This window comes from Nematostella vectensis, chromosome 13 (genome assembly GCF_932526225.1).
Source record: "Nematostella vectensis chromosome 13, jaNemVect1.1, whole genome shotgun sequence".
In the NCBI taxonomy this organism is placed as follows: Eukaryota; Metazoa; Cnidaria; class Anthozoa; order Actiniaria; family Edwardsiidae; genus Nematostella; species Nematostella vectensis.
Genome location: NC_064046.1, coordinates 5,929,814 through 5,942,574, shown reverse-complemented (window position 1 = coordinate 5,942,574; position 12,761 = coordinate 5,929,814). Strand labels below are relative to the sequence as shown.

At 38.5% G+C, this 12,761-nt stretch overlaps 1 protein-coding gene and 1 long non-coding RNA gene across 2 annotated transcripts; both read right to left on the bottom strand.

The window, feature by feature from the left end:
- Positions 1 to 24: 24 nt before the first annotated feature.
- Positions 25 to 3,500, bottom strand: LOC116611997. Its single transcript, XM_048721053.1, has 2 exons — positions 3,393 to 3,500; positions 25 to 3,323 (listed from the first exon to the last, which is right to left on the bottom strand). Exon 2 carries the CDS (start codon positions 2,980 to 2,982, stop codon positions 25 to 27), a length of 2,958 nt encoding a protein of 985 aa, XP_048577010.1. The 5' UTR covers positions 2,983 to 3,323; positions 3,393 to 3,500.
- A 3,605-nt stretch (positions 3,501 to 7,105) lies between these two features.
- LOC125559102 lies at positions 7,106 to 7,769 on the bottom strand. The gene is made up of 2 exons (XR_007306347.1): positions 7,407 to 7,769; positions 7,106 to 7,214 (listed from the first exon to the last, which is right to left on the bottom strand). It is a non-coding gene; the product is annotated as an uncharacterized LOC125559102 (long non-coding RNA).
- Positions 7,770 to 12,761: the final 4,992 nt, after the last annotated feature.

Below are 12,761 nucleotides of genomic sequence, written 5' to 3'. Positions count from 1 at the left end.
AGTTTGCCAGAGTCTTTCTAATTGTTACTGCAATACCTCTTTATCAATCTCCTTCTCTATTTCTAAATCCGCAGTCTTGAGCTTAGCAGTTCTAGAGACGTTGTCCTTAAACGAACAATGCTGTGGTGCACCTGTACCATCATGCTCAGCAAGCTTGGTATCTTCCGGGTGGGTATGTGCTACAAGACATGATTCCTCATTATAAAGTTCTTCAGGAAATTGCTTATTCGCTACATTAATAAGGTTAACCGAGCACTGGTCACTGTCCCTTTTTCCGCACATGGGACCCATCACCGTCCATCCAAGAGAATATCTCACACCGACCGGTTCTCCATCGTTACCAGCCTTGTATTCTAGTGGTACAAACAGCAATGGATTTTCCTTAAGTCCAATAATGAGTCCAACTTCTGACGCACCGCATTCTTGCAAGTTAATGCTCCTCAAATGAGTAAATTGTTCAACATCTTCCCTCCTTGGTATACAACTAGAAGATACAGGAATTTCCTTCACTGTCCTGACATTTAACAACTCACTTTCTACCATTCCATCTTGTGACATTACTACGAGATCAACCATGTGACCTTTGAGTTTGAGTTTCCTCGTTCCCGTTACACCAGCTAGTTCAAAGTTCATGGCAATGCCATCACATCCAAGGTCAGTAAACAATTGTTCCTTACACAATGACACTTCACTGCCACTATCTAGCAATGCATAAGTCTCCAATACCCTGTCATCTCCTTTCACCTTGACCTTGACCGGAATGACACCCAGGCACACTCTGCGCTCACCGGCCCCAGTTGCGACAGAAACTGAGGCTACACTTGTACTACCCGCATTAACACCTGTTGTTTCTGGTGCCGATGCGTTAGGTCTAGCTTGTCCGGGTGATTTGTCAATCTTGTTGTCAACCGTATTATCCTTTCTTTCTTGTACCGAAAAATGTAGTAAAGTATGGTGTTCTTTACCACAACCTTTCACTTGGCACTTAAAGGTTGTCTTAGGACATGTGTCCCTAAAATGCCCTCCACTTAAACACTTAAAACATAATCTATTAGACAAGACTAATTTGTTTCTCTCTTCACTGTTCAGTTCCTTAAACTGTGCACACTTCCATAATCCACGAGGTCCAGAACAAATCACACACTTCCAGCTTGCATTCCCCTGTCCCCTCTGTTGTCTCTGTTCACTATTCTGGGGTGGGGTCACTCCAGTTGCCATGCTTGACCTAGGGGTTTGTTTCTTATCACTGTCATTCCTTTTCTTACCCCTCTGAGAGCTGGCAGACACAAGATCTTCCCCAAACTCATTGTTCACAAGTTTGGCTCTTTCCTTGATAAACTTCAAGAAATCCGAAAAATTAGGCCTTGACCCTGATTCAATAATCCTGCCCGCACGTTCGGTCCATTTTCCCTTCATGAAATATGGTAGCTTGTTGTTTAGTTCTCTAAGAGTACTTGTGTAATTTAATTCACTAACATAATCGCTTCCCATGCCTGACAATGTGCGGTGAGCTACTTCAAGGTGTCTAGAAAATTCCAGTAAAGCTGGCCCTCCACCGTTCCGCAATGGCGGGAGGTCTTGTAACCTTTTCAGGTGTGCCTTAGCAATAATGTGCGGAAGTCCAAAATTCTCCTTCAAGGTGTTCTTTGCTGTATTATAGCCCTCCGAAGTAGGCAAGTTCACACAACTTTCAATTGCATCCCTTGCCTTGCCTGTGCAATGTTGTATTAAGTACTGTAATTTCCTAGAATTATCACTAGTTAGGCTCTCGAGGCATGTCTCAAAGTTATGCATAAATGAAACATAGTTTATGGGATTACCGTCAAAGTGCATGTATTCAATCCTTGGGGTACTCATTGCCTGAGACAGTACTCTAGCCACATGTTCTCCACTATCAAATAATCCATTGTTGCTGTTAGTTGATGGTTGTGAGCCAGGTAAATTCAACCCAGCTTGGGCTTCCTTTGTTCCATTGTTCAGCATAGTTTCTTCACCACCCCGCACATGGCTACTAATCTCCCGATTCACCCTTTCACTCTCATGACTCTTGTCAACACTTAACTCCGATGATAAACAAACAGACACACAGGATTCCTTTAATCCAGCACTAGACGATACATTGTTATTATTTCCAATACAAGGCTCCACCATTAGCTCCTTATTAACAACAATTTCCTCTGTTAATTTCACAGTAGGGTTTGTACTCACATTTCCAATAGGTGCATGCTGCTCAATTTTGTTTTCAGATTGAGCCTTGAAAACATCACATACATCCTCTGACACAGCAGACTTATTACTCTGATCCACATTCAAGTCTTCCCTTTCCTTCTTATAAATCATGTAGCTTGTTTGAGCCTTTTCACATTTTACTTCAGCTTCCAAAAGTTCATGAGCATATTTTAACTCATCAAATTTTCTATTGAGCTGCTGTTTTTTCCGTAAATGTCCCAGATCTAATTTACTCAATGCTGCTCTCTCCTCTAAGGCAGCAACACTCTTAACACTTGATCTTGAATATCTTGAACTATGTCTACTAGAAACATGTGATCTGCTTTCTCTATCACTCACCCTTGACTTCGTGTGTCTCTCAGAAACCTGAGATCCACTTTCAATATCCTGCATATCCTGTTCGTCAACAGCAGAGTAAAGTTCGAGTTTCAGCGTGAGTTCCATGTCATAAACTCTTTGGGCCTCCATTTTCTCTTCCCCTTCATCCATTAAGTCCATAAGATCGGAGTGAACACGCACGAATTTCACCCACGTGTTGTGGTAAGACTGAAGTTTGCGGCTAACTTCATTCTTGTTTCCCTTGTACATCAATTCTTCGATTTCCTTTCGAAACCTTCTCAAACTGCCGAGGCAACCCGACCTCGAACGCTTTAAACTGACAATCCTCTCTTCCATGTCTTCTCCTCGATTTCTTCGAGTATTATACCTCCTCGATCGAGCTCCTAAACCTGCAGGACAAGACCGAGCTGACATTGCGAAATCCGTATTCGCTCCACTCGTAACCGAAACGTTCACACAATAAAATCCAATATTCACTCTTGTTATGGCCACAAATCACGCCACAAATCCTTCTGTATCACCGTAAATACTTCCTTCTCGTCGAACTAGCTCCAAATCCTCAGACTAGCTTGACAACTTGACTCTATAGCTTGAAAACTGTCACCTCCTCGCGCAGGCCCGCGAGGCGATGGGGCTCATAAACCACGACGACAACCGATTATAAACACAACGATTTATTCCGATGCTTGAATAACACACTTATTAACTTCCGGAACCTGGCAGCTCCTTCTACAATGTAGCTTTCTAGCGGTTTTCTACAATAAAATTACAGCTATAAGTGCGAATAACAAACGACATAAGAATCGAGAAAATGAAAAACTCACCAAGCTGTCGGCCATTACAAACTCTGACTTTCTGACTTGTACAAACTTGTTTAGTCATGTGACACCGATATAATTACCACAGGTATACCGCGCGTCGGTAGCCACACGACGATAGGACTAATTCGACCTAAAACATAAAAAAGAATGCATGCTTTTTACAGACAAACAACAACAAAACCTGGAAGGAAAATTTCTGTGGCTAGAAGGCGTCAATTGAAATACCTTGTAGAAAATGCCATTTTTAACTCGTGAATGCTTGCAAAGCATTTAAGAGTTATTGGAGGGACTCCTGTGTCACTCGATCGTCGGATCGTTGGATCGATCATCCGTAAACTGTGGTATCTTTGGTAAGTATGTATGCTTTGTTGTGTAGCTAGACGGCTCACAGAATAGATGCAAACATCAAAGCCAGGTCCATACTATCAATTGAAAAACTTGTTAGTGCATAGAGCACACTTGATAAAACACAAGAGGATTATTGAGGAACATGGCCAAGGCTTTAAATTTTATGTTCACAAAATTACTCGATTAACGTTTAACTGAATTCAACCCACAACGCATGGGTAATTGATAGTAATGCTGTTTCTTTCAATGTGTTAAATAATGGCCCACAGGAGCTGGAAAGACAATATGTTATGCTATTCCTGCATTACTTCTAAATGGAGTAACAATTTGGCATTCCTGCTTAAAGAGAAGGGAGTGCCCTTGAGGAAATTGAAAAGTAACACAACTGCTTGGATGAGTGAAGGAGCCCATGTTATGTGTGCAACAAAGGCATTTGGCCTGGGTATTGACCAAAAAAATGTCCGGTTTGTCGTTCCTCACATTATGCCAGAGTGTGTTGAGCACTACTACGAGGAGGCGGGACGAGCTGGCAGAGATGGTGATCCAGCAGTATGCACCCTTTAAAATCGCTTTGAGGACAGAACCAAAATTATGAACTCGATTGCTTAGTTGGAAAGGGAAGAACAGAAACAGCTAAAAAGATGGCAGCTTGATGACAATGTCAAATACTGCTTGGAAACAAGCTGTAGACATATATTTTTTGGCATACTTTGGAGAAAATGCTGTCAATGTGCAGAACTGCCGAGAATACTGTGATAATTGTCTAGTTCAACAAAAGATAACAGGAGGATGTGACTCAGCTATCAATAAAAGCACTAGACTGTGTTACCTCCATGAGCATAAACAAAAGAGTGACATTGAAACTTCCAAACTATCAATTGCAATTAGGTTTTGTTTTGAAATCAACACATTACTCTAAATAGAGTGATAGACCAGTTAAAATATATTATTTTGTTTTTTAAATAGCTATATAGTTATAGTATATTCCTTTACATCAATCAAGCAAAAAAAAAATAATAACACGAACACGATCTACAACTGTATTTGTAACAATTAAAATCCACTCTGTAGCCTGAAACATTACGGGAGAACAAGGTCTGAATATATAAATATTTAATTTCGATATGTAGGGGTGCAATGATACCACGGATTTCAAGTCTATTTCTACAATACTATCCTTGAATTTCATGATTTTTGAAGAAAAAAAATCCTGGTGATCCGCAAGTCATCAATAGACTGTATTTTAGACATGACTTCAACTTTCTGGTTCAGCACCCTCTACAAACTGCTGAAAGGAGAACTTCCTAACTCCTGGGAAGCATTCATGCATCTTCCTATTAAAATTTTCCTTCACTTCATCGGTCCCTAGTCTCTTGAGTTAACCTAATCAAATGTGTTGGTTTTGATATACCTACGACATAAACCATAAACATTTGTTTGTAACATTGTGACAGTAACAAGTCATGCTGTCACTAAAATTTGTTTGTTCAACAATTAAATGACATAATGACAAAACAGTGACAGATAATAAACCATTTGTCACTATAACAACTGGTGCCTACTTTAAAGAATAATTATTTATGTCATATCAGATGCAGGACACCGACAAATAATTTATACACATTTTATACAAAAAGATTATAATTTTAATGGGTTAAACCACAATATTTTGTTAATAATCTTCTCTATCAAACTTGCCGGATTTTTTTTTTCACATGTTTATGAAATGGGTTTGAGACCCATATGATAAATTTTATAAAAACTGATCATTATTATGTATGAAAAAAATTGAAATTAATGATATAAAGCTCTCATTGCAATAATATACACTTGTTTGATGACATTTGCACAGTTTTTGCTTGCAACTTTTGGATCGTATCATAGTAATTGCATTGCTTTGATTACAGCACCTCTGTAACTACGATACAGCATATATTGTCCCCTGGTGTTTAGGTGGACACCATCCTTCAGCAAACCTTTTGAGGGGGATTTAAACAAAAATCAAACGAGAGATCATTGATCACTACCTGTAAATATTTATTAACGATGTCTGCTTGGCGCCTAAAATGAATGTTATCGGCTCTTGGGATTATCAAACAGACACCAACAACTTTAACATTGTACGTTTCCCTAAGTTCGCGGGTCAAATTCTCAATTTCTGACCCAATTGTCTCCGGCCGCTTGGTCCCAATGTCGTTCGTTCCTACTTTTAGAATAACGATGTCGGCTTTCATTTTTTCGAAGCCGTTGGTTTTGATTTTGCGTTTCAACCTCTGCACTGTTAAGCCGCCGATGCCATGCATGACGACAGTTACCTCTGCTAGATCGTAGTCAAGAGTTCTCAATAACCATTGCCAATGGCTTCTTTTGTATGTTTCTATGACAAATTAAAAAAGAAAAACCTACAACCCGACTATGGAAAATTTCGCAAAGGTGAAACGGTTTTCTCTAACGGTTATTTTTTGTCAAGGATCTTTTAACGTGATTTGTCGTTTGGATTGTGTTCAGAATGTTTAAATAAATGATTGGAAAGCATTTCCTAAGGATTATTTTGATTGTCCCTTGATTGTACGTTGAGCCTGGTAAAGATTTGTTGTTTACCGTTAAGATGAACTCAACGTCAAATTCAGATTTGTAAGTTAACTTCAACCGGCACAATCTTCCCACAATCCAATCTTGTTCCTGATTATTCTTGGAATCAAATTCTTGAGAAATCCTTGAATTGTTCTTGAAAACTTCTTGAAAAAACGTTGTCGAAAGAGACAGTAAGTCTGTTTCGCTTCCTTGAAAGTACAAGAGTGACAACGACAACAAACTGATCTGATTGTAACACGTGAGCATGATACGTCATAACGGCGAGGATTCGCCATACGTCAAAACTCCCCACAGGTGGTAGACTGAGCTGACCCATTTTGTAATTGAAGTTATTGTTTTACAAGCATAATGCAATAGTCCTATTTACAGTCCCCGCCGCCATCTTGGACTCGAACACGAAAACGAGGCGAGAGTTGTCTCGAAAACACAGACGCCATCTTGATTTCTAGCTGTGTTGCACGTTTCGCTAAGAACTCTTCAAAAGTCGATTTTGGGCCTTCTAGATAATTATATGGATGATTCAAACGAAGTTTCTCCAACTTTAAAAAGAAAAGGAAAGCAGTGTGCAGTTAAAGGCTGCTCAAATTCATTTTATGACCCGGAAACTGGCTTGCATTTCTTTAAGTTTCCTTCGACTCCTGCTTGGCGTCGCACTCGCAGGTACAATTTGATCGGCAGGCAACACAAACGAGATGGTTTTGAAGTTACAGTGAGGACGTCTACAACGTCAATAGGATCGTCATTTCTTTCAATGATTCTTCCACTGGCATTTCGGATGGTGATGGTGATTCAAGACAATCAACAAAACTCACATTGATTCGGTTGTAAGGGCCAGTCTCGCCTCAGCCTCTGCTACAGCAGCTTGTATGCGATCCTGGGTAACTGTAAAAAAAAAAACAAAAAAACAAGTAAAATAATTAAAAATGTACATGAGTTATATATTTAAGCCAACCCTCACTACTTTCACTTCGTGACCGTTCTACGATATCCACGTTATCCATCGAGCTCAGAAAATCGACAGGGTTTAATAGATATTCTGAATTCAAGAATGTTTTTTAAATGTACTAGACTTACCATTGCTTAAGTCAATAGTGGCCCTTACTTCTGGGTCTCCAGCAAGGGTTGGGCACAACACTACCAAACAAAGGTCGGAAAAGGTGGCCTGGTAGTGTCCGCCCTGTTAATGAAATCGGTAAATTTTAGTATTTTGAGATTTTTGCGGTATTAAGAATACAAACATAAACTGGTAATAAGAACCTATTTTTAGCCTAGACAGGTTCTTAGGGGGAAGGTCAAAACGAATGTCATCTGGGGGGCCCATCTGTGGTGTAACCCCCTACAAAAGAATTCAGGTGCTCGAAATCAGGAGAGGAGGGGATGTACAACTAGTCCACAGCAGAGGGCAACTTTTTTTTACCTCGCGCGACCATGGTAAACAAAGTTGGATATTTGATAAAATGATTCCATTTATTCCTTTTATCTCATCCATTCTTGCTCCTAGTATACCCAAGTCATGAAAGACCATTAGTGTCGTTGCGTCTACAACGTCAATAGGATCGTCATTTCTTTCAATGATTCTTCCACTGGCATTTCGGATGGTGATATTCCTCTCGCGCAGGTTGGCAATGGCCACTTGATACAAGAGCTGCAGATAAAACAATTCCAATTAGTTTGTGGTTGAACAATACTCTCCCTATATCGGTACAGTGGAGACAGAATGCTGTGGAGACATCTTTTTTCAATTTGAAAAATAATACATGTGCAATGATTTGGTTTATTGATTCTGATAACTCGTGTCCAAAATATTTAATTCATAATTGAAATTTTGAATCCATAACTAACTGTGGAATCTATATAAATTAATAAGTCTAAGAATGCGATTGGACTTGGTGTAATTGTTGTAATCACCTCGTTTGTATCGGAAGCAGTGAAACGTCTTTGGAAGGTTGTGTCCCTTCCATGGAGACGGACTCTAATGTTGCCTTCGCCTTCAGCACCGACGAGGTGTTGTAGGTCCTAAAATGTAGACAGAAATCATAAATAGTTTCAAATTTAAGGTTTAATCCTTACATATTCTTGGTCTGATGTTGGTGCCGAAAACAAATCGAGTTAAAATGCATCGACCTTCTACAAATGCTGCCAGGGAGCTTCTCCTATGACGTCATGCTGTAAAAACCGCTTGGCGAACTGACTTGCTTGATGCACAATTTCGTAATATATTTTTCTTGGATAAGAGAATAAGACAACATTCGCATGTAATTTTAGATGTCATTCTTTGCAAATAGGAGCGCGCGAGAAAAAAGAGCTCCCTGTGTGTCGATCTCCGTGACGTCCAGGGTCCCCGAGGATGCTTGTCCATGAACTGCTTACCCTCTCTTGATCCCTTCTTAACCCTTCTTCGTACTCTCTGTCTTGCTGGTCACGTCTCTTTTGTCTGTCTCTGCAATAATGCAATGTTTTTTTTTGTAAACATAAAAACGACATTTGAAAAAATATATGAATGTTTAGTAAAACTGTTAAAAATTGTTCCAAGCTATTAAATGTCACGTACCTCTTCAATTTCTAACAAACGCTGTCTTTCCCTATCCTGTAAAAAAGCAAAATAAAAATTATTTATAATAAATAAACAGAAATGATGACTATGTGTATATCCCAATGTTAACATACCGGACGGTTCTACATTGAATATTGTTCGATATTCTTTTTAAATATTTCCCACGTTTAATTGGTCCATTCTGAGACTTTCTAGGTATTCCCTACCCTGCTCCTCTCGAACATTTCTTCGGTCTCTGTAATTAAAATAAAAGAGTTATCAAATTATAAAACACACTTATGAGAATAAAAGAAAGACAATGCGAAAGGGTCCTACAATTCACAACTCAGAAAATGTAGATACTTCAGCATAAAAGGCAGCCTAACACATTAATTGAAGCATCTATTCGAAGGGATGCCCAATTATTTTAATTTAGAGTTTAAAGTCACTGACAGCTCCTTTGGGGAGATTATATAAAAAAGCATCGACTCGCAGTAATCTGCCGAATGTTTAATTAACTGGTTTACATGTTCTCTCTTCTTCGTAAAAGTGCAGCTTCAGCCTCCTCCCCGGCAGCAATAATCCTTTCCTGTCACTGAAAAAAAAAATCATGTTTAGCCCCAAATGTCAATGGAAGGGGATACATTTTTCTTTTCCCTTATATTTTTGTTATCCATGTCACCTATTTATATCAGCTTTGCTGAAGGGATTTACCTGGGAAAATATTAGTAAATAAATAAACAAATATTTTTTGCAGCTCCTGATCAGATTTGTCTTATGTTACCCAATTTATAAAACCTCTAAGTATTGGTATCTAGATTGGATGCCTATACTGAAACATCGAAGGTAGTTATACTTTTTTTATGATCTTCTATTCAGTGCTGTACTGAGTAGTAAATGATGAGTGTTAAAGGGACCGTTTTTTACCTGGACACACAAATGTAATAACATACCGTCAGCCATATCAATGATACAATGAACTTGTGCATCGGTAAAAGGCTCACCAACTGCCACAGGTAAAGCCACTACAACACACTCATGAAACCTCATTAACGGTGCAAATGGGCCTATAAAAATACATACATGCATGTGTATCTATATATTATATAACATAAAATATATCTATAAAAATTAAACAAATTACAAATTACCAGTAATAAAGAGACAGATAAGTCTGCAATCTTATTTGACGAGCTCCTAATTATTTATTTATTTATAACAATACCAATATACGGTACACGTCACAATAATACCCAAATACTGTACATTGTGTTACGGGAACCGCCACCACCCCTCTTCTAGACACCATTTACATGTAGCTGAATACCTCTTGAATAAATCCAAACGATTTTGTCAGGGTTTGATTGACCAAAGATGGACTAGTAATCACCATTTACTCCCAGATGTGGAGATCTACTTCTCTGATGCATAGTAGATTGAATGAATGGAATAACCATGTTTAAACCCCAGTCCTTGAGAAAAAAACATACATACCACCCCAGAAGCCAGAAGTCCTGTCAGAATCTGAGGTGGACCCACCCCAGACAAGTCCTCTTTCTAAAATGCAAACTCATTATTTATCATCAAAACCAGTATTCATTTTTATATCTTCCCGTTGATGATAAAAGTTTGATATGATGATGCGATACACATTTGTTTCCCCAAGTTCTTTGGATGTTAGAGGAGGCGAATGAAAAACGTGCATTCTAATCAAGGTAATCAAGAGAGGTGACAGCAGTACAGTGAAAAGGACGGAGATATGCAATTGTAAATAACTGATGTGATGGAAAGCTTTTTTTTTTTCAGGTAATCTTATGCCTTACCATGGCAAACTGTTTTCTGTTGATGCCCAATTGAGGGTGATCAGGAATCCAACCCTTGTTTGCAATTGAATCTGCAGTAAAAACACTGCCATGGGTACTGGCAGTACTGAGATTGGCAAACAAGGGTTGATGCCTCTACAGCTCCCCAAAATTGCTGAAACTCGACGATAGGACTAATTCGACCTAAAACATAAAAAAGAATGCATGCTTTTTACAGACAAACAACAACAAAACCTGGAAGGAAAATTTCTGTGGCTAGAAGGCGTCAATTGAAATACCTTGTAGAAAATGCCATTTTTAACTCGTGAATGCTTGCAAAGCATTTAAGAGTTATTGGAGGGACTCCTGTGTCACTCGATCGTCGGATCGTTGGATCGATCATCCGTAAACTGTGGTATCTTTGGTAAGTATGTATGCTTTGTTGTGTAGCTAGACGGCTCACAGAATAGATGCAAACATCAAAGCCAGGTCCATACTATCAATTGAAAAACTTGTTAGTGCATAGAGCACACTTGATAAAACACAAGAGGATTATTGAGGAACATGGCCAAGGCTTTAAATTTTATGTTCACAAAATTACTCAATTAACGTTTAACTGAATTCAACCCACAACGCATGGGTAATTGGTAGTAATGCTGTTTCTTTCAATGTGTTAAATAATTGCCCACAGGAGCTGGAAAGACAATATGTTATGCTATTCCTGCATTACTTCTAAATGGAGTAACAATTTGGCATTCCTGCTTAAAGAGAAGGGAGTGCCCTTGAGGAAATTGAAAAGTAACACAACTGCTTGGATGAGTGAAGGAGCCCATGTTATGTGTGCAACAAAGGCATTTGGCCTGGGTATTGACCAAAAAAATGTCCGGTTTGTCGTTCCTCACATTATGCCAGAGTGTGTTGAGCACTACTACGAGGAGGCGGGACGAGCTGGCAGAGATGGTGATCCAGCAGTATGCACCCTTTATAATCGCTTTGAGGACAGAACCAAAATTATGAACTCGATTGCTTAGTTGGAAAGGGAAGAACAGAAACAGCTAAAAAGATGGCAGCTTGATGACACTGTCAAATACTGCTTGGAAACAAGCTGTAGACATATATTTTTTGGCATACTTTGGAGAAAATGCTGTCAATGTGCAGAACTGCCGAGAATACTGTGATAATTGTCTAGTTCAACAAAAGATAACAGGAGGATGTGACTCAGCTATCAATAAAAGCACTAGACTGTGTTACCTCCATGAGCATAAACAGAAGAGTGACATTGAAACTTCCAAACTATCAATTGCAATTAGGTTTTGTTTTGAAATCAACACATTACTCTAAATAGAGTGATAGACCAGTTAAAATATATTATTTTGTTTTTTAAATAGCTATATAGTTATAGTATATTCCTTTACATCAATCAAGCAAAAAAAAAATAATAACACGAACACGATCTACAACTGTATTTGTAACAATTAAAATCCACTCTATTGATGACTTGCGGATCACCAGGATTTTTTTCTTCAAAAATCATGAAATTCAAGGATAGTATTGTAAAAATAGACTTGAAATCCGTGGTATCATTGCACCCCTACATATCGAAATTAAATATTTATATATTCAGACCTTGTTCTCCCGTAATGTTTCAGGCTACAGACTGTATTTTAGACATGACTTCAACTTTCTGGTTCAGCACCCTCTACAAACTGCTGAAAGGAGAACTTCCTAACTCCTGGGAAGCATTCATGCATCTTCCTATTAAAATTTTCCTTCACTTCATCGGTCCCTAGTCTCTTGAGTTAACCTAATCAAATGTGTTGGTTTTGATATACCTACGACATAAACCATAAACATTTGTTTGTAACATTGTGACAGTAACAAGTCATGCTGTCACTAAAATTTGTTTGTTCAACAATTAAATGACATAATGACAAAACAGTGACAGATAATAAACCATTTGTCACTATAACAACTGGTGCCTACTTTAAAGAATAATTATTTATGTCATATCAGATGCAGGACACCGACAAATAATTTATACACATTTTATACAAAAAGATTATAATTTTAATGGGTTAAACCACAATATTTTGT